At 38.5% G+C, this 16,221-nt stretch overlaps 1 protein-coding gene across 3 annotated transcripts in view; it reads right to left on the bottom strand.

Moving 5' to 3' along the window:
- Window positions 1-3,344: 3,344 nt before the first annotated feature.
- The window catches only part of AGTPBP1 (ATP/GTP binding protein 1), a 166,277-nt gene continuing 153,400 nt past the window's right edge, over window positions 3,345-16,221 (bottom strand). For 2 of the 3 annotated variants that reach the window (XM_029920063.1, XM_029920062.1), the window contains exon 26: window positions 3,345-4,089. In XM_029920063.1, coding sequence (XP_029775923.1) covers window positions 3,912-4,089 — 178 coding nt within the window. In that variant the 3' untranslated portion in view covers window positions 3,345-3,911. Of the gene's footprint in view, window positions 4,090-4,428; window positions 8,761-16,221 lie in introns of those variants that run through there. The other variant, XM_029920064.1, reaches the window with a different exon arrangement.

Below are 16,221 nucleotides of genomic sequence, written 5' to 3'. Positions count from 1 at the left end.
GACAGTCCCCCATTTGTTATTGTGAAGGGAAGCCTTTCTGAACATCAGGACCTAATATCGGGAGGTGCCCGGGTTTGCAGACAGAGAGGCATCATAAGCCCGTTTGCACCTTGCTGGGGCTTGAGAGCATGCATGCATGCAATTGCAAGGACACAGAGATTGTTTCCGCACTCGACAGCGTCAGCCACGTCCCAGGCTCCAAAATGTCACTCTGGCTGGTGACAGATGTGTCAAAACACCACCCTATGAGATCCACTCACTTCATTTAGGCCCTGCCTAATTAGCAACCTCAAATTGAAAAGTTTAATTATTCAGTGACCCCAATAACCAGCCAAGCTCAGCCGACTAAGATGTGACAGAAGGTGCTAGGAGGTCAAAAGGGCCTGAAGTATAAAGAAGGCTAAGGAGGTGGAAGGAGCAGAAACAGGCTTCAGGTACTGCTCAGGGTACAGAAAGTGGAGGCCCTAAGGGTCAGCCCCGTGTAGTCAGTATAAAGGCTTTTAAAATATCATTAACAGTGAAAAACAACTGAAATTGGCACTCTGGGAACCAAGCCTCCAAAAAGTGACTTCTCTTAAAGAAGAGACTATCTTCTGAGTTTCCTTTTTTTTTAAATACAGGATTTTGAATATGCTTTAACCAGAGAAATATTCACTTAATACTAACAAGAACATTCTAATGGATAAAGTAGAATGGTCTTTCAACTGAAATACTGCTTCAACAGTTTTCTCCTAATGGAGGGACCTAGCGTTTACATGCAGCTGGTTCACTGAATTCACCGACTTTCCCGTTATTTTATAATGATTAAAGTGCATACAAGAAAACAAAAGGATTTATAAAGATACACTTATGGTTTTGTTACTGTCATTTATTTCTGGATCATGCACAAAGACAATTCCATTAGTACATTTATTGTATTATCCATTTCAGTGCTTATAATAATATGGTCACGTTAAGTTGGACACTGGAAATGTAGAAAGATAGTATTCATTGCTGTTAGTGCATTATCTGAAGTGAGACTCCAAGTTACTTATTTGTAAATAGGATTCAGACAAATGGCCATGTTTCTAAATACTACATGAAACTGGGAGAAGTGGCAGGAACTCGGTAAGAAAAATAGCTAAGGCGGGACAAAATTCTGTCTTCAAACAAGACTCTGACTGCAATAAAGGAGAAGCTGATCTGAAACACAGGTTTTTGCATTTTGCCTTCCTGTGAATACATTTCACAAACTCAAGACAGAGCCTTAAGTCTTTCATGGTTCTCCCTTTTGGGAGAAAGGCCAAGGGACAGCATCTCCTTTTGCAGCAAGAACACAAGACTAGTTGTCTGCAGGCCTGGGCTGGAGCCCTGGTTCTGCCTCAAGTGCCCCTGTGACCTCTATTGATTTTGGTGTGTCTATTTTCTCGATTCTACAAATTACTTTGATCTAGATTGTGTGCCCCTGTGACCTCGCTTCATCTCCCTGTGTCTATTTTCTTGATTCTACAAATTAGTTTGATCGAAACCATCCCTGGTGCTAACTTCTAGTTCACAGGTCCTGTGGTCCCTAGGAAACCGGAGGTTGGAGGAGGGCATCAGATGATAGCGCGGTTCTGCTGCTGCCATGTCTGCAGCATTACCACCTGGGGACTCTTAAGAAATATACATTTGGGGCCCCACCCAGGTCTACAGAATCTCTGTTTTAAGCAGCAAGTCCTCCAGGTGATTCTGATGCACAAAACACAGGAGGCGAACCACCGGATTAGACCAACTACATTTAAGAATATTCATAGTTCCAAACACAAGGCAAATGACATAAATCTAAACTCTGTCATCAGACTCAGTTTGTCAGTCACACATTACTTTTCAGAAGTATTTCACTGAAGGCATTTCATTTGTTCTTTGAAAATCCTGAAAAGAAATAGACACAAGGATAAAATGTGGGCAGTTTTAGCTACTAACAGCCAATTACATTTAGATTTACTCCTAATTAGGAAAGTTCGGATTTTAAATTCTCATTTTTCCAAAGCTGTTTATTAAGAAAAATATCATTTCCTAACGATAAGGGCTTTCTCACCACTCATGAATAATTATGTAATAAAAGGCATATTCAGTTTTATAACATATACTAAAAGATGTACTTCATCAATATGAAATATTATAGTAAGCGATTCTTAAACTGCTAACATAATAAATTGAAGCTTTGAGTTATTCTGCACATTACGGTAACTGTAATTGCTTCTCATACATGGATGCCCTGGGTTTCAATTTTTAGTTTTATAAGAATCAAGAAAAATTTACATACAGACACAGTGGCTCCAATATACTCTGAAAAAAATAATTAAATATGTAATTATTTTATAAATTATATAAATAAAAATAAATTACTTTATTATTAGATTATTAAATAAATTTTACCTTACGAAGCATTCTCATCTTTCCCACATTAGCTCACCACACACTAAGAGGACCGGTAATCCTCACAATCCAGTCTGTATTTTCTGAGATTCACAAGAATTCGGTCACTAAGAGAAAAAGAACTCAATTGCTCCAGGCTAGGTTTTTAAGCACGGCTCCTATGCCATCAGAATAATGGTCTCCTGGGGATAAAATACCTCAGATAAATACAGTGGGAACCACTGATTTGGAAAAAGGCACATCTGAAATACATTTTTATCTTTTCTTTTCCATTATTCTAGGTTTTAAACAAAGATGTAAAAAAAATTCTAATCAGGAGTAAGTAAAGACAGCATAGACCGAAGCACATGAGTCCTGGCAAGAATCCATTAATGAGGTATCTCTTTCAGATTTGTTTTATTACAGTAGAAACTTGGTTCTTAGGACACTTATCCAAAGTGGCTGAACTAGTTTTATTTTATTTGAACACAAAATCATTCCTGCAGCAGGGTAGCTTAAACTGCAAAGATGTCACTACAAGAAATGGTCTAAATTCACTGCAGTCATCTAGACTCGACACCAGGGTCGACACACCCTAGGTGAACTCCCTTCAGCAAGCCTAACAGCATCACACAACTCGGGAAATACTAAACATGCTTAATATAGAGATACACACTTAACACTGGATCACATCACCACCGCATTTTTAAAGCTTAACTGACTATAGTGACAAACTTTAGGTGCCCCCATGAGACACAGTTTTAGAGAAGACAGCTGTCCACATGTATCTTTTATGACAGGTGGAGGTACACGTATACCATAAAAACTTAACACTAGCAAATGCAGCACTTTTTTCTTTTCACAAATTTTTATCAGTATGTTCAGATGTTGGATTTTTATAATATTCTCACAAAGATTCTATAAACCAAATAATCTGAGGTGATTAAGAAGGATGACGAAATGAATTCAACATTTAATATATATTTTATTTGTTTAATTTGGTAAATTTAGGAGAATGTAATGGTTTCAAGGCAAACTCTGGGTTATTCAGTTACAACTCCACAGTTAACATGATTCTGAAGAACAGTCTTACCTTCAATATCTACCCACCGTACACAGTCACAGCTAGAGAAATCCATATACATATATATTAGTTCTCAACAACTCAGGATTTTCAACAACTCTAAAATTCAGATTTCATGTTCTCACACACTTTAAAATTTATCCATTTGATGCAGGATATAACCATTAGAAGATAAAAATTCATGCAATGATACTCGGGTTTAAAAAAAAGGTAAATCCAATATTTGATCATTCAATGCTGTTTCAAGTGCACTGAATATCTAAAATAAAACAAGTGCCAATGTTATCATGAATTAATAACATATTTATTGTCTTGAAACCAAACAGGCCCAAGTTACTTTTTGTCTTTCTTGAGTTAGCTATTTAACTCATTTCTCTCAAACTTCCTGTGTAAGAAAACCCAAGATATTTCATTTCTTTTTTGCAGTTAACAAGAGATGGTAGAAGGTTTAAGGTAGGTATGTTCTTGATAACTCGGAATCAGAAAGTACTTCTTCTTGAGCAGAAGGCTCATAATCTCCTGCGTTTTCCGCCAATTCAGTATCTAAGTCGTCATTACTTTCTGCACTGTAATCCACTTCTTCAAGGAATCGAGGCTCATCTTCATCCAAAACGTAAGTGGTAGGGCTGTGGCCAGAGCACATAGAGCACACGAGACTTCATTAGATCCTAAGGCTCTAACATAAGGTTATTTGATCATATTGGATTAACTCTGATTTCGACATAATATAAGCAGTTTGTATTAGCTTTAATAATGTTATCCAAATGAACGAGTTAAAAGATTTGTAATAGTTGAAACCATAAAGGGTAAAATGCTGAGTATTAATTATATTACAAGACTGTCACAATACACCGTACGGTCAGACAGCTATAAAAAACAAGAGGCTCTCCCATGAGGTTGCCTTTTTAAAAGACTTCATCAATTTGCAGGGTTAAAAGTTCTGATTTAATCACTGAAAAGAAACAGACCATTTCAATAAACTTTATTTTATTTATCATATAATTCATCCATTACAAGAAACTGTGGTATTTAAACACTAAAACCACTTATTCTAAGTCTATACAATGATTATTTGCCATAAAAACAGCCCATGCTCTCATCCTTCCAGTTTTGATTGGTCAAGAATAAAAATGAAAAACAAGTGAACGCTCCACACCCAGATTAATTACTTTCCCTTGAGACACAGAATAAGATATTTGCTTAAAAGCACTAAGTGCTCCTGAATATTTCATTAGGTAGGTTGTTTGGGATAACGACAACCTTTCCACTATTCTCTTCAAAAAAAAAAAAAAATCACAGTATTCGGGTTTCTCCCCACTTGGGAGATTTCTATACACAGGCATGTGCACACCCCCACACACAGTGTTATCAAAGAAACACTACAGAAACATTTCAATGTCCCCATTTTGTGACCAAAACTACCTTAATTTCACACATATGTATGTCTATTTATACCCCACCTGCTTCCAAAAAGAATTTCCTATCATGGATGCAATTAAAAGCCACAAAATCTGACAATAAAAAGGGAATGTTAAAATGAACAGAGAAACAAATGTCATTCGGCGGCTCGTGTGAAAGAAGTCCTGCACTGAATACTCAGTTCGGTTCAGACACCTAGAAGTTCAGGCAGGAAAGCCTAGTCAACGGATTACGTGGTTCTCAGTTTCTGAAATGAGAAAGCAAAACTCATCTGGTGAGATTATCATTTTTTTCCTAGAGTTGTTTTTATCTCGCTCATTTAGAATAGATTGTGAAACCACCTTGATCTTACATAGCAAACTTCTTTAAAAGTTCAGAGCTCACGCTGTGATGCAGCCATCCCGATAAGCCAGCTCGGGGCTCGAAGGACGATGTGAGACTTTACCACCTATCTGACATTCACAAGAACCATTTCATGGCGTTCAATTATGCAACTAAAACATTTATCATGATGCTGCTAGGTCTTTAGAAAAAGTGTGAGATTAAAAGGCAAAAAAAAAATTGCCTTTTCAAACGACCATTATGCTCTTTCTTTCTTTTGAAAAACAATAATTCATTCCTCCTTCTTGAGTTTGGGGTCTCACATTTTCAGGGTGTCCCAGGTGAATCACAGCATACATGGAAGCCTACGAATGGACTCTTAGAAAAGATGGAGGCTTCAGCTAAAGCAAAGGATGGGGTAAAGAAGTAAGGAGAGAAATTTGCTTACTTTCCTCCTGGAGACTATCCTAACAAGAAGAAGGGCTCAGGGGAATGCAAGGGAGGAGGCAGGTTTGCTCAAAGGCCATGTACTCTGCTGGCACAGGGGCTGAGGACACCAACCATGACTACAGAGGCTCCACGGTGAGGAGGCACCAGAGCGCTGCCTTTACTCACAGCATCGCGGGGACTCCCAACGGCTAGGAAGAGCACAAAATCCACGCGGTGGGTGGGCGGGCAAGCATTGTTCAGGAAGTCTATGGAACACAGACTGGCATAAAGGAAGCTGGTTGCAGGAAGCCCAGCCACTACACTGAAGTCAGAGCAAGGACTTAGTTCTACATGGGCAGCTGAATACTAGAACATTGATCAATCTGAACTAAGAGAAAAGGTTTAAAGAAAAAGTCTACTTTTATAAGCTAGGAGACAGTATTATAAGCTGAGGAAACAGAAGAACCATGATTTAGAAGTAATAAAATGCTCAAGATCAAGCACAAAAAAAAGCTCTTAGACATCAAGGAGCCTTGGAGCAATCAGATGCTGATAAGCATTTTTTTTAATCTGGAAGGCAAAGTGCCTGGAAATTTAAAATAAATCCCATAATAAGAAATGTTCAGAAAAGAATTTGAACCTGTTAATTCCTGATTCTTGGCTCCTGCATATGCTGTGACATAAACTTCGTCCATGTTCTGGCATCCTCCATCACCATACCTGGAGTGGATGGGTTTCATATTCTAATTCCATTCCTGTAACTCAAACTTTGATGCCTGCTTCTGCAGGTCCTAAGAAAGTCACCTTCCTAGCCTCTGCTTCATTAAGGTCTACACTCTGGCTGAAATACAGAGTCCATCCAGCAATGGTGAAGGGGCCATCAGGGCTCTTGATGAGCAATGAGTAGGCCTAGGGGTTAAAGACCTGGGGGAATCCCTAGACAAAGGGAACAGATTACAACCCCCATCACTCCACTGAAAGTAGCCTTCCAACTGGTATTCTAGTTGCCACTCTCCAGCCCATTGTTTCTAGATCTCTCTGTTGTACTTAACTGGTAGAAATTCCAATACTCTTCTCCTCTGGTGTGCTTCATCCCCCTCTGTCCCTCCTCCCTGCTGATAACTGCTCCTCATCCTCCATGTATGCCTCAAAAATAGGTGCCTATTAAAGTGCTCTCTTAGCCAAATGTTTTCACATATGCATGCCCTCTTTGAGTAAGCTCACACATTTTAATTTGCATTCTGATCATTTCCAAATCCAAATTTCTAGCCCTGACTTCACCCTTGAACTTGCACTGTGGATACTGTGCATGGCTATCTTACATGTACCTCAAGTGTAGTTCACAACGGGACTCACCACTCTCCCCACCAAGCCTGCACCATTTGTAGTCCCCAAATCATCTGCTCAGGGAGTCATAAAACCACAGTTCTCAGCAAGCAAATCCTGCCAATAAATCTCAGAACCGCTTCCGGGAATACACGACAAATCTTCACGGACGGACATTCCTTCCCCTGCTTGGGACCTACTTCCCACTTCTCCCAACGACTCACATTTCTTTCAAACTGCAGCTCAGGCTCATCTTCAGAGGTTCTTCCATTATGAAAGCCCCCCATGGGGTAAGTGTCCTTTCTCTGTATTCCCTTTGTACCCTGCACATTACATCCAATCACTTCCGTTATGTGGGTCTGTCTCCTTCTAAGCACCTTAAGGTCAGGAACTGTGACTTACCCATCTTAGTACCTCCTGTTACCTCCCAAAAGTGCTTGACACATTGCAGGCCCTAAACAACTGTCTGCTCTACTCTTTATAAGAAGCCATGGTGCCAACAAGCCAACAATGTAAGTTGTACAAATATAAAATGTTATTATGAAATTAATAAAACCTGTTAAAGAAAAAAGTTAATTGATCTTTGTCATTTCCTAAAGAGGTCAGGCAATAAATAAGCCACCCCCCAAGCCACTAGGACTAAAAACACTGCCTTACTATTGTGACTAGGTTACTTGAGACTAAACTACTGTTTTTAGACAGCACGATGAAGACACCCTGGGGGAGAATTTCTGAAATTGATACACAAAGAGAAAAATATTCCATTGTCCAAATTAGCAATTTGTGACTTGCCAATTATGTCTTTCTTGTATTGAAATATCACGTCTCAGGTGAAAGAAAAATCTCTATCTCCCTAAATATTAGAGAATGTTCTATTTATATCATTTGATTACTAGATCATAAGAGATTTGGCATCTACTAAATATCACATAGCAAACAATTATCCATAGAAAATACAAGTAACAATTTTTGTCAGTCTTAATTGATCACAGTGCATACATAAGTATTTTAACATTCCTGCACACATGCACACCCACACACAGAGTTAGAATTTCTAATAAGAGGACACCCATTTGGGGGGCAAAAAAGGAAAGAAAGTTGTTAATTTACTGATACTTTGATATATAACTAAGCTGCCTTCAAAAAACAGTCATTAAGTCACTAACCTCCAACTTAATTTCACTACTGATCTAAAACCATTCCTTATACATAATGAAAGGGTTAAACAGTTAAGCTTCCCAATAATTCAGGACAGCTTCAAAAGCTGAAGCCATTCCTTTTTAGTAAGTCAGCTTAGTCATCTGGAAGATGCAAGACACAACGAAAGTACAGGGGAATTCTGGGTTAGACGTGGGCACAATTCCTGGTTTTATGGGGAATTACCACACGGGTCATCTTAGGTTAATTCATCTCTGAGCCTGGGTTTACACACATATGAAAAAGGGTTACATTATCATCTATCTCTGTTCATTCTCAATAGGACACAAAAATCTTGGAGATAATAACTGAACTTAACAGAAACTCAGAATGGGTATGTGTGTTGGGGGTCCCAAGGCCACCCCTGGTTTGGTGACATGCTAGCAAGATTTACAGGATTCGACACGCAGTTGTATTAACAGCCACAACTTATTACAGTGAAAGGATACAAAGCAAAATCAACCAAGAGAAAAGGTGCGTGGGGCAAAGTCCAGAGGGAATCAAGGCCAGGCAAGGGCAGCTGCTAAGAGGCAGAGAAGTCATCAGAGCTTTCAGCAATTCAAAGGATTGGTGGCAAAAATTGGAGTTCAGAGCTGCCAAGTTTCCTGAAAGAAGGGAGTTGCAGAGATATGACCCCAACAGTTTTCCCCTGGAGGCATGTGACAAATTCTTAAAATACACAGTGCAAAAGGCTGAAAAGCAAAGCAGAAAGCAGCAAAACAAACAACATAAGTAGAATTGGGGGCTGCCTTGAGGTACTGAGGTAAGGAGAAGCCCTAGGTCTCCAATCGACCTCGGGCGGGCAGGGAGGCAACGGGTGAACCCAGGGTGAACGAGCTTCCCACGTTCTGCAAACCTGCCTCAAGTCAGCTCAGTCCCCGGCCAGACTACCCTACACCGCCACAGGACAGAACGAATCCTCTCTGAAGGAATATGCGTTCTTCCTTGCTCTGATATGCCACAGTCTTACTTTGAAATCTCAAATAGGCACTTATTAAGAGGAATAACCATTCTTCCAAGAGCCTACTGAGAATATAGCACAAAAATATGAATAAATATCTTCAATCATAAAATTCCTTGTACAGCTATCTTAGAGACTAACACTTACTAACTGGATACTTATCTGGATCTCAATGGTAAGGATCATTTCCTTCTCCAAAATAAGCCTCAAAGCTTCCATTATAATCAAATCTGCCCTGAGGTCTTCATGTGTTCACATAAGTCCTTATTTTATTTTCCTACATGAATTTAGGCTCCTCTATATTTGTGGGTACAAGAGCATTTCACAAAAACACAAATGGTTCACTTTTAGTTATAAGCAACTATGATTTTAGTGGACTAGGAGTTGTGAGATGACCTTCATTTACATGGCATGATTTATCTGCCTAGAAAATACTCTAATGCAATTATAGCTGTAAGAATTTTCTACACAGTTGCAATAAATGATTCTCAGAAATGCACAACTGACTCAAGCTGTGCATTATAGCCATCAAAAAGGGACTTTTTAAAGATTAGCTGGATTAAATGAAAAACTGTACATTAAAAATAGAGCAAACACGCACTTGGGGAGCCTGGGTGTCTCAATCAGTTGAGCCTCCAACTCCTGATTTCGACTCAGGTCATGATCCCAGGGTTGTGGGATCAAGCTCCGTGTCAGGCTCCACACTGAGCATGGAGCCTGCTTAAGATAGATTGATTCATTCATTCTTTCTTTCTTCCTTTTTCTTTCTTTCTTTCTTTCTTTCTTTCTTTCTTTCTTTCTTTCTTTCTTTCTTTCTTTTTCTTTCTTTCTTCCTTTCTTTCTTTTTCTTTTTCTTTCTTCCTTCCTTCCTTTCTTTCTTTCTTTCTTTCTTCCTTTCTTTCTTTCTTTCTTTCTTTTTCTTTCTTTCTTTCTTTCTTCCTTTCTTTCTTTTTCTTTTTCTTTCTTTCTTCCTTCCTTTCTTTCTTTCTTCCTTTCTTTCTTTCTTTTTCTTTTTCTTTCTTCCTTCCTTCCTTTCTTTCTTTCTCTCTTTCTCTCTTTCTCTCTCTCTCTCTTTCTTTCTTTCTCTTTCTTTCTTTCTCTCTCTCTCTCTCTCTCTCTCTCTTCTCTCTCTCTCCTCCCCTCTCCCCCAGTCACACTTTCTCTCTCTAAAATAAAAAATAAAAAGCACATCAATACCAGTAAGCTTTACTATATTGCTAGGTATTAGATACTGCCATTGGGATTTGGCCACAAACGATCAAACTTGAGTCTGGCCGCTCTCAGTCCTCTTTCAGACTAGGTACGCCCTGACCTTGGGCCCTTAGGTGGGGCTCTGCCAGCTTAGTCCAGCTGTAGCAAAAATCCTGCTGAGTCAGTTTACTGAAATCCCCCACTCTCTGTATCTCATCAGTCTGGCCTGCTTTCAGCAAAAATTCTGTCAAGTAGGTTTAGCCAAAATCTCCCTTACTCGGGATGGTTCCTCTTACTAATTTTCTAGCCACCAATCCCCACTCTGCTCCTGGCTATAAATTGCCAATGTTCCTCACTGTATTCACAACTGAGCCCAATCTCCCTCCCAAAGTGCAAAGCCCCCCTGTAGCAATCCTCCTGAGTAGGCTGCTTTCCTGTTGTGTAAAGTGTCACAAATAATTTTCTCTTTAACAATATTAATTTAATTTTCTCAGAATAAGAAGTCCTACATATTTACAAATGAACACTAGCTTCACAAGAAGAAAGTACAGAAAATACAGGGGTTAACATTTCATTCTAGTGTTAACTGTCTGCAGAAACCAGTACCTTGGTACCACCTTACCAGTAATTTCCAGCCAGTCCTTCTGATATGCTAGGGGCAGGGGCAGGGCCTTTAACCACGAACTGTTATAATGGTAACTCATTTACAGACTTGTACTCATTCCCTATACATTGTTAGAAGTGTACTCTATCTTTATCAAAACGCATCAAATTAGATTTTTTAAAGTATTAACATAAAATAGAACAAATGCTAAGCATTTGTTTTCTCCAGCTTAAGTCCTACTTATTTTTATTCATTGCATTAAGAACATTTTCTCACCCAATTTTCTAATGTCCATATTGTACACACAAATACAAACTAAGTACCGATACATGCTATGCCACAGATGGAGCTTGAAAACAAGCTAACTGAAGGAAGCCAGACATAAAGGTCACTCACTGCATGATTCCATTTATTTGAAATATCCAGAACAGGTGAATCCACAGAGACAGAAAACAGATGAGTGGTTGCCAGGGGTCGGAAATGACTACTTAATGGGTATAAGGGTCTCCTTTGGGGGTGATATAAGCATTCTGTTCCTAGAACTAGAACTGATAGTTGCACAACAGTGTGAGCTTATTATTATTATTCACTTCATTAATTATTCACTTTAAAAGGGTTGATTTTATGCTGTGTGACTCCATCTCAAGAAGGAGAGAGAGAAAGAGAGAAAAGGAAGAAAGAAAACAGGTTCAAATACTGTTTTAGTATAAGAGAGTAATGAGGCCTCATTTAAATATGGTATATGTTTTTATTATAATAAAATATTATACAGAATTTGGTATTTTTCAGCTTCACTTTCCTGTAATGTTTTAAATATACTCAAACTTCAAATACTTCGTCTATATACTAATATCCTGTAGCTCCCACCACCATAATCTGATGAGAAGTACTGTTAAATGTTGTATCGGTTCTCAAATCCTGTAAATGAGAGTCACTGAGGACTGTTTAATAGTTCGGGTGACAGGTAAAATAGAAACACTTTTGCTAAGTACAAAAATGCTACTTCGCTATAAAGCTTTTAAATGAGCCCCACCAATATTCCCAGCTTAGACCTGAAAGAAACAAGCCCCCCGAGGAAGATATAATGTAAACTTAGTGTTACATCAGATTAAGTTTTTATTATACAACCAATACAATTAGGGAAAGTTAAAATGATTTATGTGTGGTAATTTCCAATGAATGCCCTGGGAATATAAAACATGATTAATTTTCAGCCGCAGGCTTCACTGAAAAGGAAGTTATAGAACTTCCGGATAACACAGTGACTCTCAAGAGCAACTAAGATGACTGTAAAAGAATAACTTCTCTTCTAACGGATAATCCACAAGAAAAAGAAAACCAAAGAGGGAGTAATGGCAAAGAAGCAAAGTTTTGGCAGATGGAGGCAGTTGGATGAAGTACTCAAGTCCATACAGGGGAAGCCAAAAGGGATGAATGGATTTGCATTACAAAAGCCGAAGGAAAGCTGATTAACGGTAGATACTGATGATCTGGGTACAACGGAAAAGAATAATTGATTTAAAGGCTTTATAAAGAGGAATTAGACCTTCAGATCACCTTCCTCAAGCTATTCCCTAGTTCAGAAAGATGAAAACGTGACTTTCCAGAGACTTTTATCAGAGAGGCTACTCAATTAGGGCCAAAACTGGGGGTCCAGAGAGTAAGTGAAAGTTTGCTAAAAAGCAGTTCAAATGCCATGCCGTGCCCCACCCCCACCTCCAGGATGCTGCCTCCTGAACTTCTGCCCCAGGGCAACATTTCTCAACTTTTTAAAAATCATCCCCCCATACCCCGCAAAGAGCTTTTTTAGAGTTTTTTTCCCCTAATCCCCCTAATTAACTACAATTAGGAATTAAAAAGATAAATGTCACATCAGATTAGACCCAGTTAAAGAGAGTATGGGTGAATTAAAGGTTGGTTATAAAAAAGCACCTGGCTCTGAGTCAACAGGACTTGTGCCCAAGCATATGTGTATATTCATATGTATATATGTACATGTTTGCAGGTGTGTATATGTGTACATGTGTGTAGGTATGTATGTGTTCGTATGCATATATGTACATGTGTGTAGATACGTGTGTCGTATGCATGTATGAACATGTGTGTAGGTACATGCATGTGTGTTCGTATGTATATATGTACAAGTGTGTAGGTACGTATATGTGTGTTCATATGTATATGTGTACATCTGTGTATATGTATATATGTACCTGTGTGTAGGTATGTGTGTTCATATAAATATATGTACATGTGTGTATGTATGTATGTTCGTATTTATATATGTATATTGTGTGGGTATATATATGTGTACGCGTGTGTAGGTACGTATATGTGTGTATTCATATGTATATATGTATGTGTGTAGGTATGTATGTGCATATATATACATGTGTGTAGGTATGTATATATATATATGTATATATGTGGGGGTACGTGTGTGTGTGTGTGTGTGTGTGTGCGTGTGTGTGTGGTTTGTTCAGCACAGAGGGAACAGGCAAAACTGTCCAGTTCCCAGTCTTCCCCTAAAAAAGTTTCATGCGTATATTTTAAAAGCTGCAGCCCGAGGACCAGACCTCTAATTTAACAGGCACTGTGGGTTGTCATCCTTTTCAGAGACTGGGGAAGCCAGCAGATAATATCCTGCTTTCTCCCCTCAGGGGATCCAATAATCAAAGCAAGTCTCCCATATGGCTCTGAAAGGAGCTTGAACACACATCTGGCACCTCAGCTTTTGTGACTGCCACTGAAGAGACGGACCTTCGATGGCCTGCCCCTAGGAGCCAACAGGGCTTGCATTCATTAGTCCTAGTACTGTATCAAGCAAGGAAACAGCTCTTAACAGGCACAGAGGCACCTCCTGCAGCTTTATCCTCAGGCTAGCACAGAGGGAAGTGGCAAAAATGCCCATCTTCCAGTTTTTCTCTGGAAGGGGCTTAACTACATATTTTCCCAGCTGCTGCTAGAGGGTCCAGCTCCTAATCATCCTGCATCTACGTGTTACGGTCCTCCTTTTTTTGGGACACTACCATGACCTGGCAACTTTAACTACTGGGAGTGACTAAGAAGAAAGAAAGAGGCTTAGGCAATCACAAAAGTCTGAAATACAACTAGGAGCTCAAGCCAGGATGATCAAGGAGGTTCATCTCTTACACAAGAGCATTCTGTCAAGACTGGGAGAGATGGCTGGTTTATCTAATGTGCAGAAACCAAAACAGACAGTCACTGAAAATGAACATAGGAATACATTCCAAACAAAAGAACAAAATAAATTACCTAGAAACAGATCTCAAAGAATGTAAATAAGTAATTTACCAATATAGAATTCAAAATAAAGGTCATAAAGATTTTCACCAAAGGCAGGAGAGGAATGCATGAACAAAGAATTTCAACAGAGACAGAAAATATATAAAGTCCTGAAAGAAATTACAGAACTGAAAGATACAATAACTGAACTAAAAAATTCAATAGAAGATTCAACAGCAGACTGGATCCAACGGAAGGAAGAATCTGTGAACTTGAAAAGGGCAGTGAATGAGGCGCCTGGGTGGCTCAGTCGGTTGAGCGTCTGACTTCGGCTCAGGTCATGATCTCACGGTTCATGGGTTTGAGCCCTTCATCAGGCTCTGTGCTGACAGCTAGCTCAGTGCCTGGAGCCTGTCTTCGAATTCTGTGTCTCCCTCTCTCCCTGACCCTCCCCTGCTAATGTTGTCTCTCCCTCTCTCTCAAAAATAAATAAAACATTAAAAAAAAAAAAGGGCAGTGAAATTCATCCAAAAAGAGGAACAAAAAGAAGAATGAAGAGTGAAAATTACTTAAGGGACTCATGAGACACCAATGAACACACCAATATATACATTATTAAGGTCCCAAAAGAGTAAAGGGACAGAATGTTTATTCAAAGAAATAATGACTGAAAATTTCCCTATCATGGAGAAAGAAAAAGACATCAGACATCCAGACCTTCAAAGACCCAAAAAGATGAATTCAAAAAGACCCACACCAAGACATATTATAATTAAAGTGTCAAGGTTAAAGACAAGAACAATCTTTAAAGTAGCAAGAGAACAAGCAACTTGTTACATAAGAACCCACATAAGATTATTAGAAGGTTTTTTCAGCAGAAAACTTATAGGCCAGAGGGAGTGAGATGACATCTTCAAAGTGTTCAAAGAAATGCACAACCAACCAAGAATACTTTACCCAGCAAAGCTGTCACTCAGAATTGAATAAGAGATAAAGATTTTTCCAGACAAAAAAGCTGAGGGAGTTCACCAGAGGACTGGCCTTAAAAGAAATGTTAAAGAGAACTCTTCAAACTCAAATGAAAGGATGCTAATTAATAACAGAAAAATAAATGAAAGTACAAAATTCACCAGTAAGGGCAAAAATGTAGTTAAATTCAGAATAATAATGTTTCAGTGGCAATGGGTAAATCATTTATAAATCTAGTATGAAAGTTGAGACAAAAGTACTAATAACTATAACTATAATAATTTGTTAATGGATATACAATGTAAAAAGATGCAAATTGTGACCTCAAAAGCAAACTGTGGTGAAGGGAGAACTTTGTTGTGTATTCAGAGTTAACTAATTATCAGCTTGAAATACCTGTCATAAACATGATGTTTTATGTAAGAAGCTTCACTGTAACCACAACACAAAAACCTATAGCAGACACACAAAAGATAAAGAAACCACAGCATACCACTACAGAAAATCATCAAATCACAATGGAAGAGAGCAAGAAAGGAAAAAAGGAACAAAGAAATTATAAAACAACCAGAAAACAATTAACAAAATGGCAACAGTGGTCTATACCTATCAATAATTATATGTAAATGGACCAAATTCTTCAATCAAAAAACAGAGTGGCTGAATGGATTTAAGAAAAGAACAGTATTATCCAACTCCTTGTTGCCTATAAGAGATTCACCTCAGCGTTAAGGACATGCACAGACTGAAAGTGAAGTGATGGAAAAAGATACTGAACGCAAATAGAAACCACAAGACAGAGGGGCAGTTGCACTTATATCAGGAAAAAAAAGAAAAGAAAAAGGTCATTATATGATGATAAAATGTCAATTAACCAGAAAGATATAATTATAAATATCAATGTGTCCAACATAAGAGTACATATCATATGAAGCAAATAAAGAAGGAAATAAACAGCAATACAACACTAGCAGGAGACTTCAGTTACCCACTTCCATCATGGATAGATCATCCAGCGTTATCAATAACACTAGAATTAAACCATATGTTAGACCAGATGAATCTAACAGACACATACAGAACATTCCATCCAAAAGC

The sequence above is a fragment of the Suricata suricatta genome, chromosome 13 (assembly GCF_006229205.1).
Source record: "Suricata suricatta isolate VVHF042 chromosome 13, meerkat_22Aug2017_6uvM2_HiC, whole genome shotgun sequence".
NCBI classification, from domain to species: domain Eukaryota; kingdom Metazoa; phylum Chordata; class Mammalia; order Carnivora; family Herpestidae; genus Suricata; species Suricata suricatta.
Note: the sequence above shows the minus strand (reverse complement) of the source record. Positions and strands in the feature narration are given on the sequence as shown.